We start from the raw sequence: 22,319 nt of genomic DNA on the forward strand, positions 1-22,319 counted from the left end.
CATAGTGGGCTTGGGCAGCCCACAGCTCATACTATCTCTTAACCTAATCCTAATTAATATTAGGAGGGGTGTGGTGGCTGCATTTTTAAGGCAGAAAAAGGCATAAATAAGGTAGCAACGTTGGAGAAGAAAATAACTACGTGATTCCAAATAAAAGGAGGAAAACAAGGCAGAAAAGGAAGAGAAAGAAAGGGAAGAAGACAAGGACAATGCAGAAAGGTTGTTCTCAATCATCTAGTAGTATTCTCATCTCAAGTTAGATCAAATCTACAGTAAACTCTTGCTGTGATTACTTGGGGAGGTTTTAGATATTGTAGGCAGTGACGTGATCCTTGTATCCTAGTTATTCTCTTGTGTTTGTTGCTAGGGTGTAGAGCAAGAGATTGAGATTTATATATTCATTATTCTCATAGTGGATTATCTCTAGTTTGCCCCGTGGTTTTTACCCTTCACATTGAAGGGGTTTTCCACGTATATCTTGGTGTTATATTTGATTGTGTTTCCATTTAATTCCGCTGCGTATTATGGTCTTCTAGTATTTGTTCATATACAAAGGTTATTCCTGTTTATATCCCCATCATAGGGCTCAATCACGAGAAACCTTTGGCTGTCATTTACAGAAACTTTTATCCGATGGCACCTCATTTGATTTTTACCAAAAAATTATTATTATTAATCCTCTTTTTATTATTTATAATTTTATATTTAAAATTTTAACATATATATATATATATATATATATATATATCCTTAATTTATAATTTAGTTTCAATAAAATCTTTTTACTCCTTATCTATAATCTTTTTTTTACTCCTCCTTATTTTAATAATAAAAGATGACTTAAAATGATGAAAAAAACAAGTATAGGATGAACTAAATATTAAAGAGGATGAGATGAGTAATAATATTTAATATTTAATATAATAAGTTAATATTTTTTATGATTATATATATATATATATATATATATATATATATATATATATATATATATATATATATATATATAAAATGTAATAATCTATAAGATATCATCTTCCATATTAGTTGTATTAACTGAAAAGATATTATATTTTGAATCTTTGTAAACTGCCCAATAGGGTGTGCAAAAGGTCGAAAAAAAAAAGTAAATAGCAAAAACAAAATTAGAAGGATTGTAAATAGTAAAATATTATTTTATTACTTTTTAATGGGTTAGAAATGGTAAAAAATTTGTAAAGAGTAAGATAATATATATGTAATCTTATTTTCTCAATTTATTTTCTTAGTCCTCTTTTATTCTTTACCCCTCTCACACATGATAAAAATAAAGTAATTTTTTCCTCTATTATACTCAGTAAATATGCCTCATTTCTAGTGAGAATAGAAATCTCCTTTTTTGATTTTCTTCTATTTTGCTTTCCCTAAGTTAGAATAATTTCGAAAAATATTTTTTGAGTAAAAACAATTATAAAAAGTTTTTCTTTTTTGGAATAAAAGCGAGCCGTTTAATAAAATCTCATATTTAAATATCACCTTTTTTTTTGTGTTTAGAACTGTTGAGAAATACTCGGAAAAGGTCGCCTCACGTGCCCCGCGAGCGGGTTCGATGGACGGTGCGGCGACGGCCACGGAAACTGGGAACTGTGGAAGGGCTGTGGGACGGACGACGGCCTCATCTCAGTCTGCCCTTTTCTGACAGCGGGACGTGAGCCTTTTGACTTGATCGGCCGACGGACAGCGTTCTTCCGTTAGCAATCACTGTCATCTGGCTTCAAATAATACTGCATCATGATGGGTGGCGAAAACGAGAGATGGGCAAAAGGCCAAGTGAAGTTTGACGTTAACCTGTCTTTTCCAGGGCACAAATGGTGGTGTGGACAGAGCGTGGAATCGAGTTGGGTTTCGCGTGCTCGGCGGACGAGGAGGGACGGGATCCCTGCGTCCGCCGGTCTCGACGCCCACTCGCATTAAAAGTCGGAATATTGCGACCCCGAGGCAGCACTGCAGACGCCCAAAAGCTACCTCCCCCAGTCGTTCGATCAATTGCCTTGTGGCCTCTGAAAGCATCACTTCACATTCCACTTGTAACCCTACCAGCGGCGGCGGCGGCCACTTGACCTCACCCTGTCTCGACTCGAACTGATGGAACAGCGCACACTCTGTTTCCTTTGGGTCCTCGCTTGATCTTGAGCTTGAAACCACATGAACAGATACAGAATGCCTTCCAGGCGAACACTGCAGCACCACAAAATGATCAAGAAGCCGATGAATCACGTAAGCTTTCAGCGAAACATTCATGCGTCCAAATAGAGAAGAATTAATGACGAGATACATTGTCCGTGCAATTGCTTTCAAACTAGCTTTGGTTGTCGGAGCAGATTGAAGCCGAGAGCCGCAGGTGGTCGATTTCGGCATCACCTACTTTCGTTCTCGAGGCCAAACATCCACGTATCCGATTCCTACACCTCTCCTTCGTTTCCAACACCGAGTAACATTATTGCCAGCCCTGAACGTGTTCCGAAACAATGAAACATAAACGTCTCATCTATCCATATCCATCAGACAATAGATGGGACATCGCTTTGTCCCATGCGGTGTGATGCACTATATTTGTGACAGCGAGAGCTGGATCGAAGTCAAGGGTAGACAAAAGGAGCATCCTCACCATCCTCTTCTGTCCTATATAGCTTGACATTCCACCATACTTGCAAGACTTGCCCAAGAAGCCTCTTTCTATCTCACCTGTCCCCGCTCTTCCGAGGGCAGAATAAGACGAGGCAACTCCTTCGTCGAAGTCCTGTCCCGTTTGCGTTCTTTGAAGTGGAGATGGCCGTGGCAGCTCTTGGAGACGCCGGAGTGGTGCTGGGTGGAGGGAAGAGGAGGTTTAAGAGCCTCTACTGGAGGCTCAGAGCGGAGATAAGGAGGCAGCTGGCGAAAGGAAGGGAAAGCAAGCAGCGATTCAGCTTCCACTACGACCCTTATAGCTATGCGCTCAACTTTGATGATGGCTGCTCCGGCTTCCTGTCTCTGTAGCTTCTGCTTTCCCTGTTCTTTTAGGAAGGGTCTTGGTGTTCGTTTGGTCTGTCGACAGGGGAATGTTTTCCTGCGATGATGGTGGGTAGGTTGCCTTACTTTTTCAAGGCCTTTGAGAAGGAAGGAAGAATCCATGATGGCTCGTGAATGTTGATGTTTTCACTGGTGATGAGATTTGCTCTCTGGTCGTTTTCACTTCCCTTTAGTGTCTTCTTCAGAGCTTGATGCAGCAGAACAATGATCCATGGATTTATGCTTTCAGTGAGAAGATTTGCTCACTACATTTCACCTTCTTTTATCTGTCTGCTTCATTTCGTTAGAGAAGCCTACATCCTTCGCTGGAGAGAGAAGAGAGAAGTTTGCTGCACTTGTAGTGCTCACAGCGGCACGATTAGAGTGGATGGCATCTCTTCCGAAGCATAGCTGCAACTAAAAAGAGCAAACCACGGTGAGGAAGCCATGTCATCCACTTGTAGCGACGAACTTTGGCTCCACTGTTGCTGTCTCTGCCGCGGACAATGTGTCTGCGGCAGGAGCAATAGAGGAATGGCAGGAGGCCATTATGGCTTCCCTGATCGTTGCATGCTGCTGCTTGTGCATGTCTCTTTGGCACCTCCTTTTTATGGGTAAACTGCATTAAATGAGATCACACATGCCGCAGCAGCGCAAAGAAACTTGGCAGAAGAGCATGTAGCATTCATTGATCACTGTTTGCAGGTCCTGCCAATTTCAACAGCAATTAGCACTCCAGTAAACTATAAAGAGGGAGGAGGTGTCATTTTGGAGAAAGATGAAGAAGACGAGAAGATCATCAGAACCGAGATTTCAAACTTATTTTATCTTCTGAACTAATAAAAATCAAATCTTTTTCCTGTATTTTTGACGAGCTGTAATAGAAGATGTCTGACAGCGAAGACAAATTCAATGAGGTATCAAAGTCTCACCAGAGGACAAGCAAGTTTTGACAATACTCACACTACAAGAAATCTTCTTTGGATTTATGTCAGTCTTCTGACATAGAAACCACGGTCAACCCGTAAAATCGTAGATCGATATTTCGATTAGATGTGTTGTCATTTAGCTAACAGATAAATTTTGTTCTTCTCATGAAAGGTATCACATGTTCTTCCCAATCCAAATGGAAACTATCTACTGAACAGATCAATCAAATCTTTCACGGGGGTAATTCGAACAGGAAATTAAGAAAAAGCTCGCCGGGAAACAATTACTAAAGAGACTCCAAAATGAATTTTTGCTATGATCGATACCAAGTAACACCTTAAATCGAGCTGAAGATGATGCGGAAGTCATCTCGCGGACAGCCCGCGCACACTATCGGATCACATCGAATGGGATCATGGTCTCTTACGACGTCAAGGCCTCCATGCACGAACACAAGAGAGGCGTCCTGTTCTTCGCCACCAGTTTCACGCCGCCCACAGCTTCGAGGTACTTGAGCCCCATGCGACACGAGCCCATGATCGCATCGCGGAGCCCAGGCTTCTCACCCCGTCGGTAAATGATCCCCCGCAACTCCACAGTTCTTCCTCGGACCTTCCGAGATCGTACGTGAGTGGCACCAACTTCATGCGGATGACATTAGTTTTGCTGCTGAGCAAAGCAAACATTGACATTAGATTGCAGATGGCATCAATCTATGAGCTCAGAGCAAATGGATGATTCTGGGAATAGACAAAGAACTGATACGAGCACATTTTGGTAGACAAAATCTGCCCAAAACCTGACATTGGCTCTCGATAGTCGTCGCTAATGCAGTGGCCTCTACAGTCAAACCATGATACAGAGAATCAATCATGATCGAAGTACTAAACATTTCGAAATGCAGCTGAGAACGTACAGTTTTTTATGTGTGATACGTCTGTTTGTCTGTATTGCTCGAGTCATGTACATTGGTGAAAGAACATGAGAGAGAAGGAATCATTTACGAAAGACAGATTATATATAGTCTGTTGATGACGAATAGCATCAGAGTGAATCTAGCATGAGGATAGAGGCAAAGAACATGATGCATTGGATATGCATGAGAGTGAATCTAGCATTGTTTTCAGCTCATCATTTTGCATGTAATCATCACAATGGGCCATTTCTCTTTAGACAGAAGTGATCAACAGAATGACAGCTTATTTAGCTTTTGATAAGTCTTGTGGCAGAAGACTTCAAATCTACAGTTTCTCCATCATGGAATTAAACTTGTTTAAGTGTCATAAAGTGGGAGAATCATTACATCAAGAAGAAAAAATGGATTAAAAGCTCATATGTTGGATCATGAGTATAAGAGAGTTTTTGAAATTGTAAAAGTATTTTTCTTGAAAGAAATATAGTAGATTAAAGCTTGTTATACTCTTTCTCTATTTTGAATAACTCCATCCTCTCTTCCTATTTAGTTCAACATTTGGTATTAGAGCATAGGTTAAGCTATGTCCACTTCCTCAAGTGCCATCCAACTCCAGATCCCCAGATTGACAAAAGAAAATTATGACATATGGTGCGAAGGTTCTTCTAGGCTCCCAAGATATATGGGAGTTTGTATAAAAGATGAATTTGCAGAACCAAGTCCAGTAGAAGAAGGAGCAATGAATGCAGAAGGAAGAAAACAACTCAAAGAAAGAAGGAAGAAGGAGAAAAAAACTTTGTTCACGATCTACCAAGGGCTTGACGATACAATGTTCGAGATTATCGCTCCAGCAAATACTTCAAAGGAGGCTTGGGAAATGCTTCAAAAAGCATTCGATGGTGTTGATAAGGTAAAGAAACTTCGTCTACAAGTTTTACGAGCCAAGTTTGAGAAATTACAACAAGGTACTTCTAAAACTATTTCTGATTACTTCTCAAAAATCATTTCTATTGTTCATCAAATGAGACGAAATTGTGAACAAGTAAATGATCAGAGAGTAATAGAAAAAATATTGAGATCTCTAGATCCGAAATTTGATTTTATTGTTGTTGCGATCGAAGAATCTAAAGATTTGGAAAAAATATCTTTAGAAGAATTTATGGGTTCCCTTCAAGTTCATGAACAAAAGATTACAAAAAGAGGAGAAGACAAAACTATGGAGCAAGCATTATAAACGAAGCTTACTCTTGAAAATAAACGAAAATCAAATTCTCAAAGAGGAAGAGGACGAGGACAAAAAGGAAGAGGAGGCAGAAATCAGACCAATCAAGAATCTCCAAACAATGAAGGTGGTGGAGAAAATTCTAGCCAAAGAGGCCGAGTTTATGGTCGAGGACGTGGCCGAGGCCGTGGACGTGGTAGAAACTCTAAAAGGTCTGAAATACAATGTTATATTTGCAAAAGGTATGGACATTATTCTTATGAATATTATTATAATCCTAACAATCAAGGTGATAAGGCAAATTTTGTTGAGGAAGAAAAGAATGTAAATCAAGTTTTATTAATGAGTTATGATAATTTAAAAAGGATCATTCTATGACATGGTATCTAGATACAGGAGCTTCAAATCACATGTGTGGCATTAAAGAGTTATTTTTAAAAATGGATACAAGTTATTCCGGGAACATTATATTTGACGATTTGTCTCAAAGACCAGTAAGAGGCAAACGTAAAATTCTCCTTGAACTTAATAATGGCAAGAAAGTATGCATTTCAGATGTTTATTATGTTCCTGATATGAAAAATAATATTTTAAGCTTGAGACAATTACTTGAAAAAGGTTATGAAATTGAGATGAAAGATACGACTCTTAATTCGTGATAAGAATAAAACACTGATATCACATGTGAAAATGGCAAAGAATAGAATGTTTCCTCTGTATTTAACTATTTTTGATCAATCAAATTGTTTTAAAGCTGATATTGAGGATATTTCTATACTTTGGCATCTTAGATATGCTCACTTAAATTTTGAGGCTTGAAACTTCTAGAGAAGTATAATATGGTGACAAGAATGCCAAAAATTGATCGCCCAATAAAATTGTGTGAAGTATGTGTCATGGGTAAGCAAGAAAGAAAGCCTTTCAAAGTGAGAAGGACAAAAAGAGCATGAAATCGACTTAATCTAGTACACTCAGATGTTTGTGGCTCTATTAATCCAATATCACTTGGAGGAAGCAGGTATTTTCTTACCTTCACTGATGATCATAGTGGAAAAACTTGGGTTTATATGTTAAAAGAAAAGAAAGAAGTTTTAAGCAAATTCAAAGAATTTAAGGATTTGGTTGAAAGATAAAGTTGTTGTAAGATTAAATGTTTAAGAACAGATAGGGGTGGTGAATATATATCAAATGAATTTGAAAGTTTTTTTGTAGAAACAATGGAATTCTACATCAATTTACTATGTCATACACACCTCAACAAAATGGTGTCTCAGAAAGAAAAAATAGGACTATCCTTAATATGGTCCGATGTATGTTAAAGGAAAGAAAAATTTCGAAAGAATTTTGGGGTGATGCTGTTGCTTGTGTAGTTTATTTGCTTAACAGGTTTCCGACAAAGCGAATTGGTAATATTACACTAGAAGAAGCCAGAAGAGACGAGAACAAAATTGGAGGATAAAAGTCAAAAATGCATTTTACTAGGTTATCTAGAGAATTCTAGTGGTTACAAACTCTACAATCCTATCACAAATAAAGTTGTGATGTCAAGAGATGTTGAGTTTGATGAACAACAGATTTGGAATTGGAAAAGTGATGAGCATCATAAGAAAGCTATAGCTTCAAAAGAAGATGAAACAATACAAGCAAGCACCGAAGTGGCTTTGCCAGAATCATAACCTAGATCAACTAGGTCACATGATTCAAGAAGTCCAATTATAAGAAGGATAAGACCGATTCAGGACCTATATGATGTGACTCGAATGATTGATACTAACAATGATGAACTTTCTTTATTTTGTCTTTTTGCAGAATATGATCCATTAACCTTTGAAGAAGCTTATAAAGATGAAAAATGGCGACAAGCTATGAATGAAGAGATTCATGCCATTAACAAAAATAATACATGGGAGCTTACTATACTTCCAGAAGACCACCAAGCTATCGGTGTTAAGTGGATCTTCAAAACAAAAAACAATGCAAAAGGAGAGGTGGAGAAATACAAGGCCAGATTGGTTGCAAAGGGATATAAATAACAATATGGGATTGACTATGAAGAAGTATTTGCGCCAGTTGCTCGATTGGAGATAGTAAGATTACTTATCTCTCTAGCAGCTCAAATGAAATGGAAGATTTTACAAATGGATGTCAAATCAGTATTTCTTAATGGAGTTCTTGAAGAAGAGATATATATTCAACAACCCCCTGATTTTATTATTCAAGAACAAGAAGACAAAGTATACAAGTTAAAGAAAGCTCTTTATGGGCTTAAACAAGCCCCACGAGCATGGAATTCTCGAATAGATACTTATTTTATTCAAAATGGTTTTTCTAAATGTCCACATGAACATGCTCTCTATATGAAATCTAACTCTAATGAAGATATCTTGTTTATATACCTTTACGTAGATGATTTAATATTTACAGGCAATAGTAGCTCTATGATTAAAGATTTTAAGCACTCTATGAAAAAGGAGTTTGAGATGACCGACTTGGGCTTAATGACTTATTTCCTTCGTATCGAAGTTATACAAGATAATGGAGGAATATTTATCTCACAAGAAAATTATGCAAAGGAGGTTTTAAAGAAGTTTTCTATGGAAGATTGTCATCCTACATATACACCTGTTGAATATGGCACCAAGTTGACCAAGAAAGGTGAAGGTAAATACATTAATCCAACTTATTATTAAAGTCTAGTTGGATGTTTAAGGTATTTGACATGCACTCGACCTGATATACTATTTGGAGTTAGTTTAATAAATAGATTTATGGAAGTTCCAAAGACATCTCATTTAAATGTCGCTAAAAGAATTTTACGATATATCAAAGGAACAATTGAGTATGGAATGTTCTATTCATTATCTAAAAAGCTAGAGCTCATTGGATATAGTGATAGTGATTGGGCCGGAAGCTACGATGATCGGAAGAGTACAACTGGATTTATATTTTATTTTGGTGAAGCTACATTTACTTGATCTTCAAAAAAGCAACGAATCGTTGCTCTATCAAGATGTGAAGCAGAATATATAGCAACTTCTTCTAGTGTTTGTCATGCAATATGGCTAAGAAGATTACTCCAAGAACTTCATATGCCACAGGAGAAGTCAACCAAGATTTATGTTGATAACAAATCAGCTATTGCCTTAGCCAAGAATCCAGTTTATCATGAAAGATCGAAGCATATCGATACAAGATTTTATTTCATAAGAGATCATATCAAAAATAAAGAAGTGGAGATACATCATGTCAAGACAAGTGAACAAGTGACTGATATACTTACAAAACCTCTTAAATTTGAAATATTTCAACAACTTCGGAAGAAACTTGGCATGCTGGATGGAACAAGTTTAAGAGGAGAGAATGTTGTAATTAAACTTGTTCAAGTGTCATAAAGAGGTTCATTTCATCAAAAGAAAGGTTCATTGCATCAAGTGGGAAAATCATTACATAAAGAAGAAAAAATTGATTAAAAGTCTATAGAAGGATAAGTCAAATTGGTTATTGATTCTTGAAAGAGAATGATTCATCTTGAATACAATTAATATAATATATCTTTGGGACTATATAAACCCCATATGTTGGGTCATGAGTATAAAAGAGTTTCTAAAATTATAAAAATATTTTTTTTGAGAGAAATATAATAGATTAAAACTTGTGATACTCTTCCTCTATTTTGAATAACTCCATCCCCCTTTTCCTATCTAGTTCAACACGTCACTCAAAAACCGGAGTTCCTTAGCCACCGAGGCGCCATCCAAGTCGATCACCATCGGCGGTGATGGACCCCAAACCTTTAGCCATTTGTCAGAGTTGTGCTGTTCGTTTCCTGGCACGATTCTCTGCGTGGCACTCACTTGGAAACACTGCTCTGCTGCTCTGAAACACTGTTCGCTCACCCTCTGCAATGTGATCACTCTTCCATTCCACGGGGAAGGAGGGGGGCCATGGCGTCACCCTCTGCGATGTGAGCGCCGTGCCCCCAACAACTCCATCATTAGATAGCGACGCCGTGGTTTGTCTCCTTGCTTATAACTCTTCCAACATCTTTTTACTTGCACTAACAACTGTCATTCTGTGTTTGAATTGACGAGTGACGAGTGTTTTTGGATTTCTTAAGGTAAAAGAAAAGAAAAAAGTAAATTCGAAGAGATTCTTATTTGTAGAAGAAGAGGGTTTTGGAGATAAAAGGATTGATTAGTATGTTTATTCATATGGTGTGATAAAAAAGAATAATAAGAATTTGAATGTTTATGAGTTTTTTCTATGTTATATCCGGAGAGATTGAGATTAAAAAAAAAAAAATCGATGTAAAGTTTTCGCTCGAGATAAGTATTTTTTTCTTTGAATTTTATGTTTTAAGACGTAAATAAAGAGTGTCGAATCATATGAATATTATCTTTATAATTAGAATTATAAGTTTTTATTATTCATTAAGAAATTAGAGTTTTCTAGGCCCAAATATAAAATTTCATTACTTTCATAAAAAAAAAATATTCACTCATACAAAATATTATTATTATTTTAGACTAAGTATATATTATTCTTAGAATTATGAAAGTGAAATATTATGATTCTTATACTTTCAACCTTGTAATTATGAAAGTAAAACATTTAATCATATTTCTTCTCATGTTATCAACTTTGTTAATAGAAATATGTATGATTTATCACTAAGCACGTGTTGATTTTATCTTATTTCGATTTATCACCGAGCACGTCTAGTATTTTCGTCAACAACATCGACGACGAGAGAAAAAACATGATTAAATATTTTACTTTCAAAAGTATATAAAAATCTTAGTTTAATTTTTAAAAATATAAGAATCAAAATACTAAACATAGTTAATTATAGGATATAATTTATAATTAATTATTTTTCTAATCCCTTGTGAAAAAATAAAGATTTAATTTTTTAAAAAATAATAGGACATGAAACCCATCATTAATAGTAGAAATGAGGAGAGGAGAAGACATGTTGGGTGGGTTAAAGTTGGATCAGACTAAATAGGTAGAAATCTCTGTTCTTGGGTTTGTGATCCGACAAACTACAAAGTTGGTGTGGCCTAAATTTACGACACTCTTAACTAAAGGACAATGAACTGAAATGAAAGACAACTCGATTGCGATGCCCACTTGAAACCAACCAACCAAAAATTGGAGCAATAATTCTGCTACAGACTAAAAAGTTTGCAGCCCCCAATCGATGTCATCATCAGCTATACTCTCAGGTGTGTTCTTCTAAAAGATTTCACCAAAGATAATATCTAAAGCTACTACTACTTGTAAAAGGTTTCACCAAAGATAATATCTATAGTTATAGTTATCCGATCGATCTCCTTCTTGTTTGTAATGGTATCCGAAACAGATGAATTATAGATGACTCCCTTTGCCCACCATGCCCAAGCTTTTATCTTCGCTGTCCCCCACTACTAACCTTACAGCAGCAAACAAGTGAAAGAGAAGAAACCGAAATGAATGAACAGAAGAAGGCAGATAACCAAGCAAGTGCTGCTGCCATTAGCTGCATGCTTCGACTCACGTCATCCCACTTGGCTTTCCCTCTTTTATCTACTCACAACCCCATCATCCTCCTCCCCACAGAAAGCAAGCCAGGTTTTAACTCTCCCCATGTCATCTCCACTTCCCAAACAGCAACAACAAGAAAGACCATAAGGACTACTGGCCATCAAACGGTGGTAGAACACCGAGTCCCCTGCACCAAACTCATCGGTCCTGGATCGCCCCCGGGTCTCAGCACTATCACAGCAACGCAATCCACATCGATCCTGTAACTCCCAGACACCCAGCTGCCCACCTTCCACCGGAGCTTCCCGTCGAGCTTCAGCTCGAGGTACAGCTTCCCGGCAGTCTGGTCACGGCTGACCTCGTACCCGAACGACGGTGCGACCGGCATGCTGATCCCGTTCAGCGAGGAAGACAAGATGTTGATGTCCTGGTGGCCCTGGTAGAACGGCGGCAGCGCGGAGTCGGCGGTGATCTGCTGCCCTTTGTAGGCGGCGTAAGTGTGTAGCTGGTCGTAGTAGATTCCGACGCGCGCGTTGGGGTTCTTGGAGATGATGGTGGTTTGGATGGTGGAGTTGAGGAGGCGAGGCGGCGACGCGAGGCTCAGCTCGTAGACCGCCGTGTCCTTGAGGTAGAATTCCGGCTTGGTGGGGTGGAGGATGAGCCAGACGAGGAAGACGAGGGAGAGGATGGAGACGAGGAGGGCGGAGAAGCCGTAGAGGAGCTTCTTGTTGAGGTGGAATCCTTTCTTGGAGCAGTCCTTGGGTGAGGTGGCGACGAGAAGAGACATTTGCTGTGGAGGTCGGAAGGTAAGCAAGAGGAGTTAGCGGTGGGAAGGAGAAGAGGTTGAGGAAGGCTTTAATATGAGAAGGGAGGGTGGTGGGCGAGTCATGATGATCATGCACAAAGCTAGGCAATTGTTCGTGGAAGACCCCACGCAGCTAAGCTCTTGACTTGTCGATAGGGTTTAATGGTACATGGTGTCTCCTCTTTCTCCATATATTTCTCTAATTATATTGCAGGATTAGCATTTATGGTGTATGGATCTAAGCACAATCGTATATATGATTGGTGGATCTCAATAATAATAGAAAAAGACAAGAGGTAACAAATCAAACCCATCGTATTAATATATAGATATATCAGGATTGCGGATACCAAAAACTCTCTCTACTCAATATATAGATATATCAGGATTATTTATCTTTCCTATCGAATGACATTGTCATCGGACGCTCGCAACGTAAATTTCATCAATATATTAAAGGATCGTTTGTCGATCTTTACCGTAAACCTATGGAGATTTAACTAGGAAATAATTCTCATATCGTACAAAGATCTCAGATTTGGTCACTATTTTTTAGCTTGATCAGTCTGAATGACTGTGCATGCCAAGCTATACTAAAAAGGTAAGTAATTCTTCAGGTCTCAGAGGAGGGAGTTCATTGAAATCGGAGCTCATGGTAAGTGGTGGGAGGGATGCATTTTGATCATCTAACTTGTACGCATCTGGACCTAAAAGTGGGATCACATCTTGTAATATAATATAGGAGTTTGATGTTTGTTTGCTACCTCAACCTGGCTAACTAAAGTGGTAAAGAGGAGAGGCTAAATTAAACATCCTTGGGAAAAGGTTGGGAAGACGTAATGGGATACTGAACTGAAGTAGACAAGGAATGATTGCTCTGCTCTCAGTTCTAAATATGTTATCTAGATTTTTATAAAGGGGGAAAAAAATTAAATTAAATCTGAAACTCTTACTCAACAATATATAAATTAAAAACAAATGAAGAAAGTGTGGAATATTTAGCTAAAAGGCAAAAAAGGATGTGTACATGGTGATGAGAGGAGAGGAGAGGAGACAAGGTCCAACTAATCCATCCCAGAAAACTCAATAATGACATGAGAAACAGAACAAATCAAGTCAAATGCTAATGCAAGTGAGCCAGCCATAATCTCATGTATATGATCTGTACTGTCCCACATCAAATCTATTTCCTCTACAAGCAATTGCCCATCATACAAATCCATCCAAAATGGAACAGTCTATGCACTATCTAGAGTTGCATTTGATGTTTGGACTACAGTATTATTATGTTGAGATTTGAAAGGTGGAGGAAAAATAAGAGAGAGGAATAGTTCTATTATCCTTTTTTTTTCTTGTCACTGACTTCTTAGATTGACAATGAATGAATTGAAAGAAAATAAAGAAAAGGGACATGGAACAATTAGTTTTGCTATAATTTTGCTACACACACAAAGATGGTGAACATTTAGCTTTTATGTCTACTTTATGTTTCATCAAATTTGATGACAAGAAGAGGACAAAGAAAGGTAGGGGGATTTTAGAGAACAGAAAAAGAACTTTTTTGTAGTGTTTTGGGAATCATTAGTACACCTGCTTTAGAGGTGAATGGGGTCCCCAAAAGTCATTTCCTTTTGCCACAGAGTTTAGTGCTGTTGGGTGAGCAATTGGAGGTACATGTCATGCTTCCTTGGGTTACTTGCAGTGTGGCCAAATCTTAATATAATATTATGCAATCATGAAGCACAGATAAATGTCAGTCAGCTCTATGGATATTTTGAGGGCAATAAGAATAATTCTGATCACCTCTAAATCCAGTTATTGATCACTGATGCAACCATCCTTCATTTCCTTGATATTGCCCAGTTATTGTTCACTAGGGATACTCCAACCAGGCCACCAGAAAACACACCTCCTTTATGTGATTGATTCCAACAGATCCTGATGCAAACATGCTTCATGGTGACATTTCTACCATCTAGATCACCAACTACAAGATATCTGAAGCAAAGCAGCTAAGGAAATTTCTGTTTTCAGTAGATGGATGCATAGGAAATGATCTAATTTCCTAAACAATTATGAGTTTTGCAACTTGGGTAGTATGTCAATGGAAAAAATGATAACTAAAATATGTGGGGAAAAGCAGCTTTTCAATCAGGAGATCCTTTTGTTATGGCAGTAATCATATGTTTCTGGTATGAAAAATAGACTAAATATTTTATGCCATCTGGTATAGGTTGCCATTCTTTGGGTGCTCAAAATCCACCAAATGAGGCCCCCATAGGTTCTTGAAAAGGCAAATAAACCTACAAGACCAGGATGGTAGCAATGTTCAGTGTTCATGTGGACATTGATTGCCTGTGTTTCCAGTTAGCAAGCACTCATTTCATGTCAAGAACAACTTTCTCTAACCAATGATTGCTAACATTTAGAAAGATGAAGAGATGATTGGTTTCGCAATCTGTTCACCTTATTGAGTGGGCTTTCTAAATCTTTGTTTGGCAGAAATGCCATGGTAGTTTGGTGCAAACATCCAAATTGTCAAACTGAAATCACATTGTTCCACTATTTCATAGACTGAATTATAAGTATATGTTGAAGTAGATGATAATAATAGCAAGCTTAGTTGTGCTATTCGATAAATGGAACAGCAAGACAATGCATGTGATGTGAATCCAATAAGAAATGCAGATATAAAACAAGTGCACTTGGGTTCAATTGTTCAAACAAGCTCATAATCGAGAAGAATTGGCATTTATTCTATTCCCATCCATCGAATTACAAGGAAATTACTTCAATAAGACAACAAAAATCAACAGATTTGTACCTTTCTTGATCTACACAGAAGGACAATCAATCAAGTCTAAAATTTGGTTGAAGAACAATAAACTATTAATCGACAGTCATCTTGAAACCCTGCGATTTTCCGCTCTTCTTTTCTCTTTTCTTTGACCTTTTTCCATGAAATGACTAAAATAGGATACAGGAATGTAAAATGGACAAATCAAACAGTTACTTGGGGTTTTGCAGTGAGGTAAACTCAAAGATGCTCGGCCAGAGTCGTTGCTGCAACTCTCCTCAATGAGTCTGATACTTTCTGAATGTCAGATTCTGAGTGACCTGCTGAAACAAACAAGCGAATACCAACTGGAAGGTGGCACTTATCCAGAACAGACCTTTTTGTGCTCACGATAAAAACAGAATCCTCCTTCAGCATCTGCTATGGCCAAGAATTGTCAGAGACTGTTTTGTGATGCACACAGTTATTGCATATCTACTTAAAACTTAACTCACCCTATCAGCAATATTGTTGAGAAGTTCCAAGTCACCCTTGGAGGAACCTGTTGACTTCTTCAGTTTAAGGAAGACAATGGGCGATAATGGATGGCTCCCAATTGTCAATCCTGGTACATCTGACAATCCTGCACTCCAATAGAGCAATAAATTTATCAGACCCAGACAACTACCAAGATAACAAGTATCAACAAACACACCATACAAAATCATGTCATGAGATTATTAGACAAGGTATCTGTTAACACTTGGTGCTTCATGCAGCATCCAAATATGTAAAATAAAGTCAACATTAAAAAAACTTCACCAATAATTGATTGCCATGAGATCCTACAGTTTCTGATGCCCAGTAGCAAATCAAATTACAATTTGCAATTACTAGATGACAAGGCCAACATTTCAGATTCCGAATGGGTACATGTCTAGATCCCATATCTTGTCTGTTGGTGATCATGACTGGAAAGAGCCGCAAAAGGTGAGATTTAATCCAGGTAATGAATGGTCGCATGGTTGGTCATCCCAAAATGATCACACTGTTTGGAGGCTAGCACAAGGATGCTCCATTTGGAGAGAACTTCAAAAGAAATGAAAACCTATGCAGATGGAAGCAACCTTATGGCAGGGCCCATTAAGATCAAAATACATAAACCTGAACCATAAATAGGCATAATGCATGAAGCATACCATCACACCAGAAGTTCTTGGTTACAGGTTTCTACTGGGTACTTATTCCATGGGAAATCCAGTTGACTGAGAGGAGAGAGGAGGAAGGAGAAGAAGCAAGGTATGGCAGTAGGGAGGAAAAGAGAGAGAGAGAGAGAGAGAGAGAGAGAGAGAGAGCTAAAGATAAGAACGTGACACATCTAGTCGTCTTTAGTTATAGCAATACATAATATGACATAAAAAGATTTGCACACAACCAGCAAAAGCATTGTGCAATTTATCACAGAACTCACCTTTCCATAATAGAGCAATGTTACTCCTCAGTGATGTAAGAACAGAGGGATTACCCTCCAAGTAATTTACTGCAGAAACAGCAGCACTTGCAAGAAAAGGAGGCAAAGATGCAGAGAACACATATCCAGAGCTGCTCAGACGCTGCAAAATCAAAATTCCACTAGTCAGTCAAGTGTTGAGCCTACAGGATTGTGCAATTCAGATAAAAATCAATGTTTCCCTACTTGGTGATCAACAACTCTGACACTTCCAGTGCAGAAACCCCCATCAGTTGCCAATGCATTACCCATACCAGCAGTTATTATATCAATTTTCTCAACCTGCATTATAAATCAAATTTAGAGGGCATGGTAGACAGACATGTAGTCTGTGGATGAAACAAATACTAAAAGCTGACTTACAGGAACTCCATAGTATTCAGCAAGACCTCGTCCAGAGTTTCCAAGTACACCAAATGAATGACTTTCATCCAATATCACCCGAAAATGGTATTTCTCCTTTAGCTGGACAATCTCATCCAATGGGGCTATTTGACCAGAATTCTGAACGCATCAAAACCACAATAGACTCTTAGATGTAAGAACTGAAATAGTATTGCTTCAGATGCTTTAAAAATTATAGCTGAAACCCATTTAAAATTTAGTAAGCTGAAGCTGAAAAAATTGTAGACATACCCTCCTAAAAAGTCTACTTCAGGAGGAGTTTGAGATTATTATAAGACCACAAAAATTTACAGGTTGAAATGAACTGTTTTATAGACTGACAACAGAATTTGCAGTAAGAAGGTAAAACCCAAATGCTTGAATGGAACAGGCAAGTATGTATATCAGATACAGTAAGATACTGTAAAAAGATTACAATTGGCTCATTTTCTCATGCATACCTGGTATACAGCCTCGACAACAATATAACGCCGTATCTTCTCAGCTTGCTTATTTCCCCGAGTCAATTTCTCCAAAGTGTTCTCTAGTGATTTCATGTCATTGTGTTTGAAATAAACAACGGTACTTCTTGAGAGATGAAGCCCATTTTGCACTCCCCAGTGAACACCCTCATCTCTGTAAAAACAAGATAATGCATTAGTAAATTATTCTGCCAAGAACAATTGAATTTGTCTTATGTCCAAGCAGTACATCATGCTGAAAACAATACAAATAAATCACTCAAGTGGAACAATACAAACAAGGAACCAAAGCGTATAAGACATCAAAACATGTGATCATCATTATAAATGAAAATTCTTGATTCATTAGAACCATCATGTTTCTTTCTCTATGAACGACCACTATGGGATCCACAGAGGGTTTAGATGTGAACAACCCATATGATTGTCCTCCTCGTCATGGATCAGCCTTAAGGTGAGGATAGACCTACCCTCAAATGCTACATGATGTACACTGATACAGAATTGTGACAATCATTTCCAGTTCATGTCTGAAGTAAGCACAAAGAGAAAATGTCTATGCAAATTACAAAATTTTGGAAGTTCTAGAATGTAGAGAACACAATGGAACCACATTTGTTCCAACTGGGAAAGAAGAAAATGGAAGAGAAGTTCACACTTTCAAATGATAGAACATGGCACATCTTAAAACAATGTGATTAACATTAAGATTAACACTTATATAAAGATTTTACAAGGGAAAATTGACTTACGCAACGATGATATCTCCTTTCTTGCAAAATGCTGGAATGACACTGAAAATGGTTGAGATTCCATAAGAGTAGAGGATCGAATCTGGGGTACCCATGAACTTTGCAATTCTCTCCTCACAATCAAGGTGGACATCTGCAATAATGGTAATAATTTATAGAACAAGGATTTTAGTGATGTTTCAGAAGTTAACAAGAAAACACATTAAAATTCTTGATAAAAGAATGAGACATACCAATTGTTCCATAGAAGCCACGAGGACCACAAGAGCCAACACCATATTTCTCTAAGGAACTGACACATGAATCCTGAAACAGATACTTGTTATGAAAACTTCATTGAGAAATATTAACACAGATTGATGCAGAGGAAAAAATTAAAATTTAATTCTTACAATAATCTTCTCATTGCCTATTAATCCAAGATAATTTGCTGATGCAAAGTTCACAACCTCCTTTCCATCAATTATCGTATGGGGCCCAGCAGCACTGTATCAAACAGTACCTTGTTAGAAGGAACAAAATTCCATGTACATATGAATTTCAACTTTCAGATATCTTAAGATCAACAAGGAGAACCTAGAAACCGTAACCAGGAATTAGAAAATAGATAATTTGAATTCCTCTTCATTTGAAATCCAAGGGGAAGACATACAAAACTCCTGATATGCCTTTCAGATAACTTAAGATCAACAAGGAGAACCTAGAAACCATAACCAGGAATTAGAAAATAGATAATTTGAATTCCTCTTCATTTGAAATCCAAGGAGAAGACACACAAAACTCCTGATATGCCTTTCCATTTGAACCATCTCGGACACTATGAATAATGTCCACTGATCTACCCTTTCGACCTTTACTTTCTAGTGTTTGCCTCAAAATATTTTAAATTTAAATCACCCGAATCAGAATTGTTGAGACTCACGGATGAAACAAATCAGTTAGGCTCGTCAAATCTACAGCATTCAAAGGACATCATATTAGGCTCGTAACAAATGGACCAGTATTGGTTTAAATGTTGGTACCAATCACTCTCTTGGTCCTGTTTATAATACCCATAACTTGTGTTTCCCTTTTCAATCCCTTTCATAATTGAATAATATGTATAACTACTAGAATCTTTTTGAAAAGAAGCACCTAGTTTCTTCCAAAAAAATAATCTGCCACAAATATGAACTCCAATCCCAATTAAAAGGAGGGAAAAAAAAAGCTGAATTCAAGTCACATAAGAACCCAAAAAGTAAAAAGTTTGAATGATATTCTCCACCAAAATAGATTAAGTAAAATACTTGAAGCTACAGGTCATGTGTTAATATGCAAGAAACACACTGTAGCACACGATTATCTAGAGCTTAATACTAGAAACTTCACATACATCCTAATTAGCAAAGATCAATCTGCCAAGCATATACTAAGAAAAGATTTCTTTAAAATTCATGAACATTACAAAGAAACTCAGAAGTCATTTTACCTTTCCAGTGTTGGCGGTTCAACCTTCATATCCTCTGAAATAGATGGATGAAGGGGTTCTGGGACCCATTCTTCACAAAGATCATCTATTTCCTGTGTCATGAGACATAAGATTCTCAAATGTCTTCTCTTAAATTTATCATTTCAAAACAAGCTCACTTCATGAACAACATAAATGTTCAACATAGGCAAACAAGAAAGGAAAGAAAAAGGAAGAATGTTCAAGACAAGATTATTCTTATGTATATAAGTATTCTAGAATAAGTGTGCAGATATCTCATATATAGATAGTTCATTATAAGAAACTGGTGAATCAAAAGACCATCGATCTAGAAAAGCAGAAACTCAAAAATAGTAGACAAACCTTCTCTGTAAGTGGCTTCTTGGGAGGCTTATAGCTTTTTCTGGTGAGCTGGAACAGTATGACCGCAACAAGTAGCACTTCAACAACCAGGTGCCCTTCAATCACAAGCAAAACCAAAGAAAAGTCAAATTTTAGCCACTAAACAAACGCTTAATTGTATCAGGAAAGGAGAAATTTCAATTCTCATAGCGCAGGAAGAAGACAACCCACCATCTATATGCACCCCAAAGACTACTGCTCGGGCAAGCGGGGCATCAAAAGCCACCGACACCCAATCCAACGCTGCTGTGGTCATATTCATAACAGCCGAAGCCATGACTTCCGCAGTGAACTCGACAGAGGGCAGAATACGCCAATAAACTCACAGTTGCAGACCACCAAACAAAACTTCAACCGATTCCTTCGTATGGCACTCTGTAAATCTGGAGGAAAGAGAGAGAGAAAAAAACTATCTGAAATGAAGGGCGATTTCCTACAAAAGTGGCTCCCAAATCAATTCCTCAGCAGATCGACACTTCAAACAAAATTCCACCTCAAACAAAGCAAAAGACGAAACATATTTTCTCTTTGGAATCATAATTAACTCGATCTAATTTCTCTTCATTGCAAAAAGAGGGCTTTTACATGTAATTCTAGTCAGTCGACAGATTAAGAAAGACAACAGAATCCAAATAGCAGCCCAGCGATCCAAAAGTAATGGTAAAGACGAGGTGATTCTGACGCACCTGCGGAGCCCCAACCCTAGCTAAAGATCGAAGCGATGGTTGTCTGAGACTGAAGCTGTGCGAACTGCCTGATGTATATATAATAATAGAGGGAGAGATCGAGACAAGCGAAGGTGTTTACGGAATTGAATTGAATTGGATTGGAGGACTGGGGGAAAGGGTCCTCCTTGGGGAGCTTGACGACGGACCGAAGAGGTCAACAATGATGGGATTTCTATTTTCTCCGGTATATTATTGGACGGCGAAACGGCCGCTCGTCGGTTTGCGTGACCGAACTCCTGATACCTGTTTCGACCGGAACGTGCGGGTCCCACTATGGTGGACACGTGAGCGGGAACACAGACTGGTATGCCAAAGTGCCGTGCGATTATGGGGTCGATTACAAATCCACAGACAATAAAGTAAAAAAACAAAAATACTCGTTAATTTTGAAAATTGAATAGTCAAATAACTGTCAGTAAGCTCTGTAGATATATTGTTAAATTGAAATTTAAAGGAACAATAATGGTGTATATTTATATATACTATACTTTTGAGGGAATAGAAGGACTTTGACCGATCCACGGGGTTGACTGTGAATGATCTCTCACGGCAGCGGCTGTCAAGTCAAAGTTCAAAGAGTCTAAACTTTCCGCCCAACGTTATTATGGCGTGCCTCAACCGTCCCTGAAGTCGCTCTCGTGTTTATTATGTGTGGCTTCAATAGCCAACCACTGCTTCCCATCATTAACGAGATGGCAACACCATCGAAGCATTTGAATCACGGGCACGGCGTGGCATGATCTCAGCTTCGTTGACTTGACCACCACTCTGCGAGATAGATCTCTTAGTGGAAAGAAGGGCTAATTACGTGTTACTCTAACTATATAGTTAGTTAGTTAGACCGAATATGTTTTTATACATAAAAAAAATTATATTAATTTTTTTTTATAATTTTAAATAAAATAAATAATATTATTTTCTTTATTCTATCATTTTCGTACCATATAATATTTTTCGTCAATACAACGTTAAGACAACTAAAATTATTTGTTTCACTTTCAATAAAAATTTCAATGTAAATTTTTTTAAGTACAAAAACTATAATGTTAATAAGATCTAAATATAGAAGATAATATATAATTAACCAAAAAATACCTTTTATTGAAAAGATTCATCTCTGCAATTATCTTTGTAAATCATTAAGCTCTCACTAACCAGGTTGATTTCAGCAGATAGATGTTAGTCAATTCTAGCTAGAGTAATGTTATGATAATTAAATTAAATTGCTGAAAACACACTTACACGGATTCAAATATTTAAATCTATCACTTAGATAATTGTGCACTAACCACCGAAATGTCCCAATGGACAACCCCACAAAGATGCCTATTTGTCGACAACCAAACGCAGGCAAGTGGACTACTTGCTACAGACAGACATAAGGCTTCTTAACT

The 22,319-nt window shown here is 37.6% G+C and overlaps 2 protein-coding genes across 2 annotated transcripts; both read right to left on the reverse strand.

The window, feature by feature from the left end:
* Positions 1-11,544: 11,544 nt before the first annotated feature.
* Positions 11,545-12,495, reverse strand: LOC103984940 (NDR1/HIN1-like protein 26). Its single transcript, XM_009402523.3, has one exon. It carries the CDS (start codon positions 12,403-12,405, stop codon positions 11,779-11,781), a length of 627 nt encoding a protein of 208 aa, XP_009400798.2. The 5' UTR covers positions 12,406-12,495; the 3' UTR covers positions 11,545-11,778.
* A 2,660-nt stretch (positions 12,496-15,155) lies between these two features.
* LOC135637726 (long chain base biosynthesis protein 1a-like) lies at positions 15,156-21,077 on the reverse strand. The gene is made up of 13 exons (XM_065150478.1): positions 20,884-21,077; positions 20,369-20,580; positions 20,159-20,253; positions 19,796-19,887; positions 18,720-18,813; positions 18,561-18,633; positions 18,328-18,460; positions 17,555-17,729; positions 17,073-17,213; positions 16,896-16,991; positions 16,671-16,812; positions 15,715-15,842; positions 15,156-15,637 (listed from the first exon to the last, which is right to left on the reverse strand). Exons 2-13 carry the CDS (start codon positions 20,472-20,474, stop codon positions 15,461-15,463), a joined length of 1,452 nt encoding a protein of 483 aa, XP_065006550.1. The 5' UTR covers positions 20,475-20,580; positions 20,884-21,077; the 3' UTR covers positions 15,156-15,460.
* Positions 21,078-22,319: the final 1,242 nt, after the last annotated feature.

Source organism: Musa acuminata, chromosome BXJ3-5 (assembly GCF_036884655.1).
Source record: "Musa acuminata AAA Group cultivar baxijiao chromosome BXJ3-5, Cavendish_Baxijiao_AAA, whole genome shotgun sequence".
NCBI classification, from domain to species: Eukaryota; Viridiplantae; Streptophyta; class Magnoliopsida; order Zingiberales; family Musaceae; genus Musa; species Musa acuminata.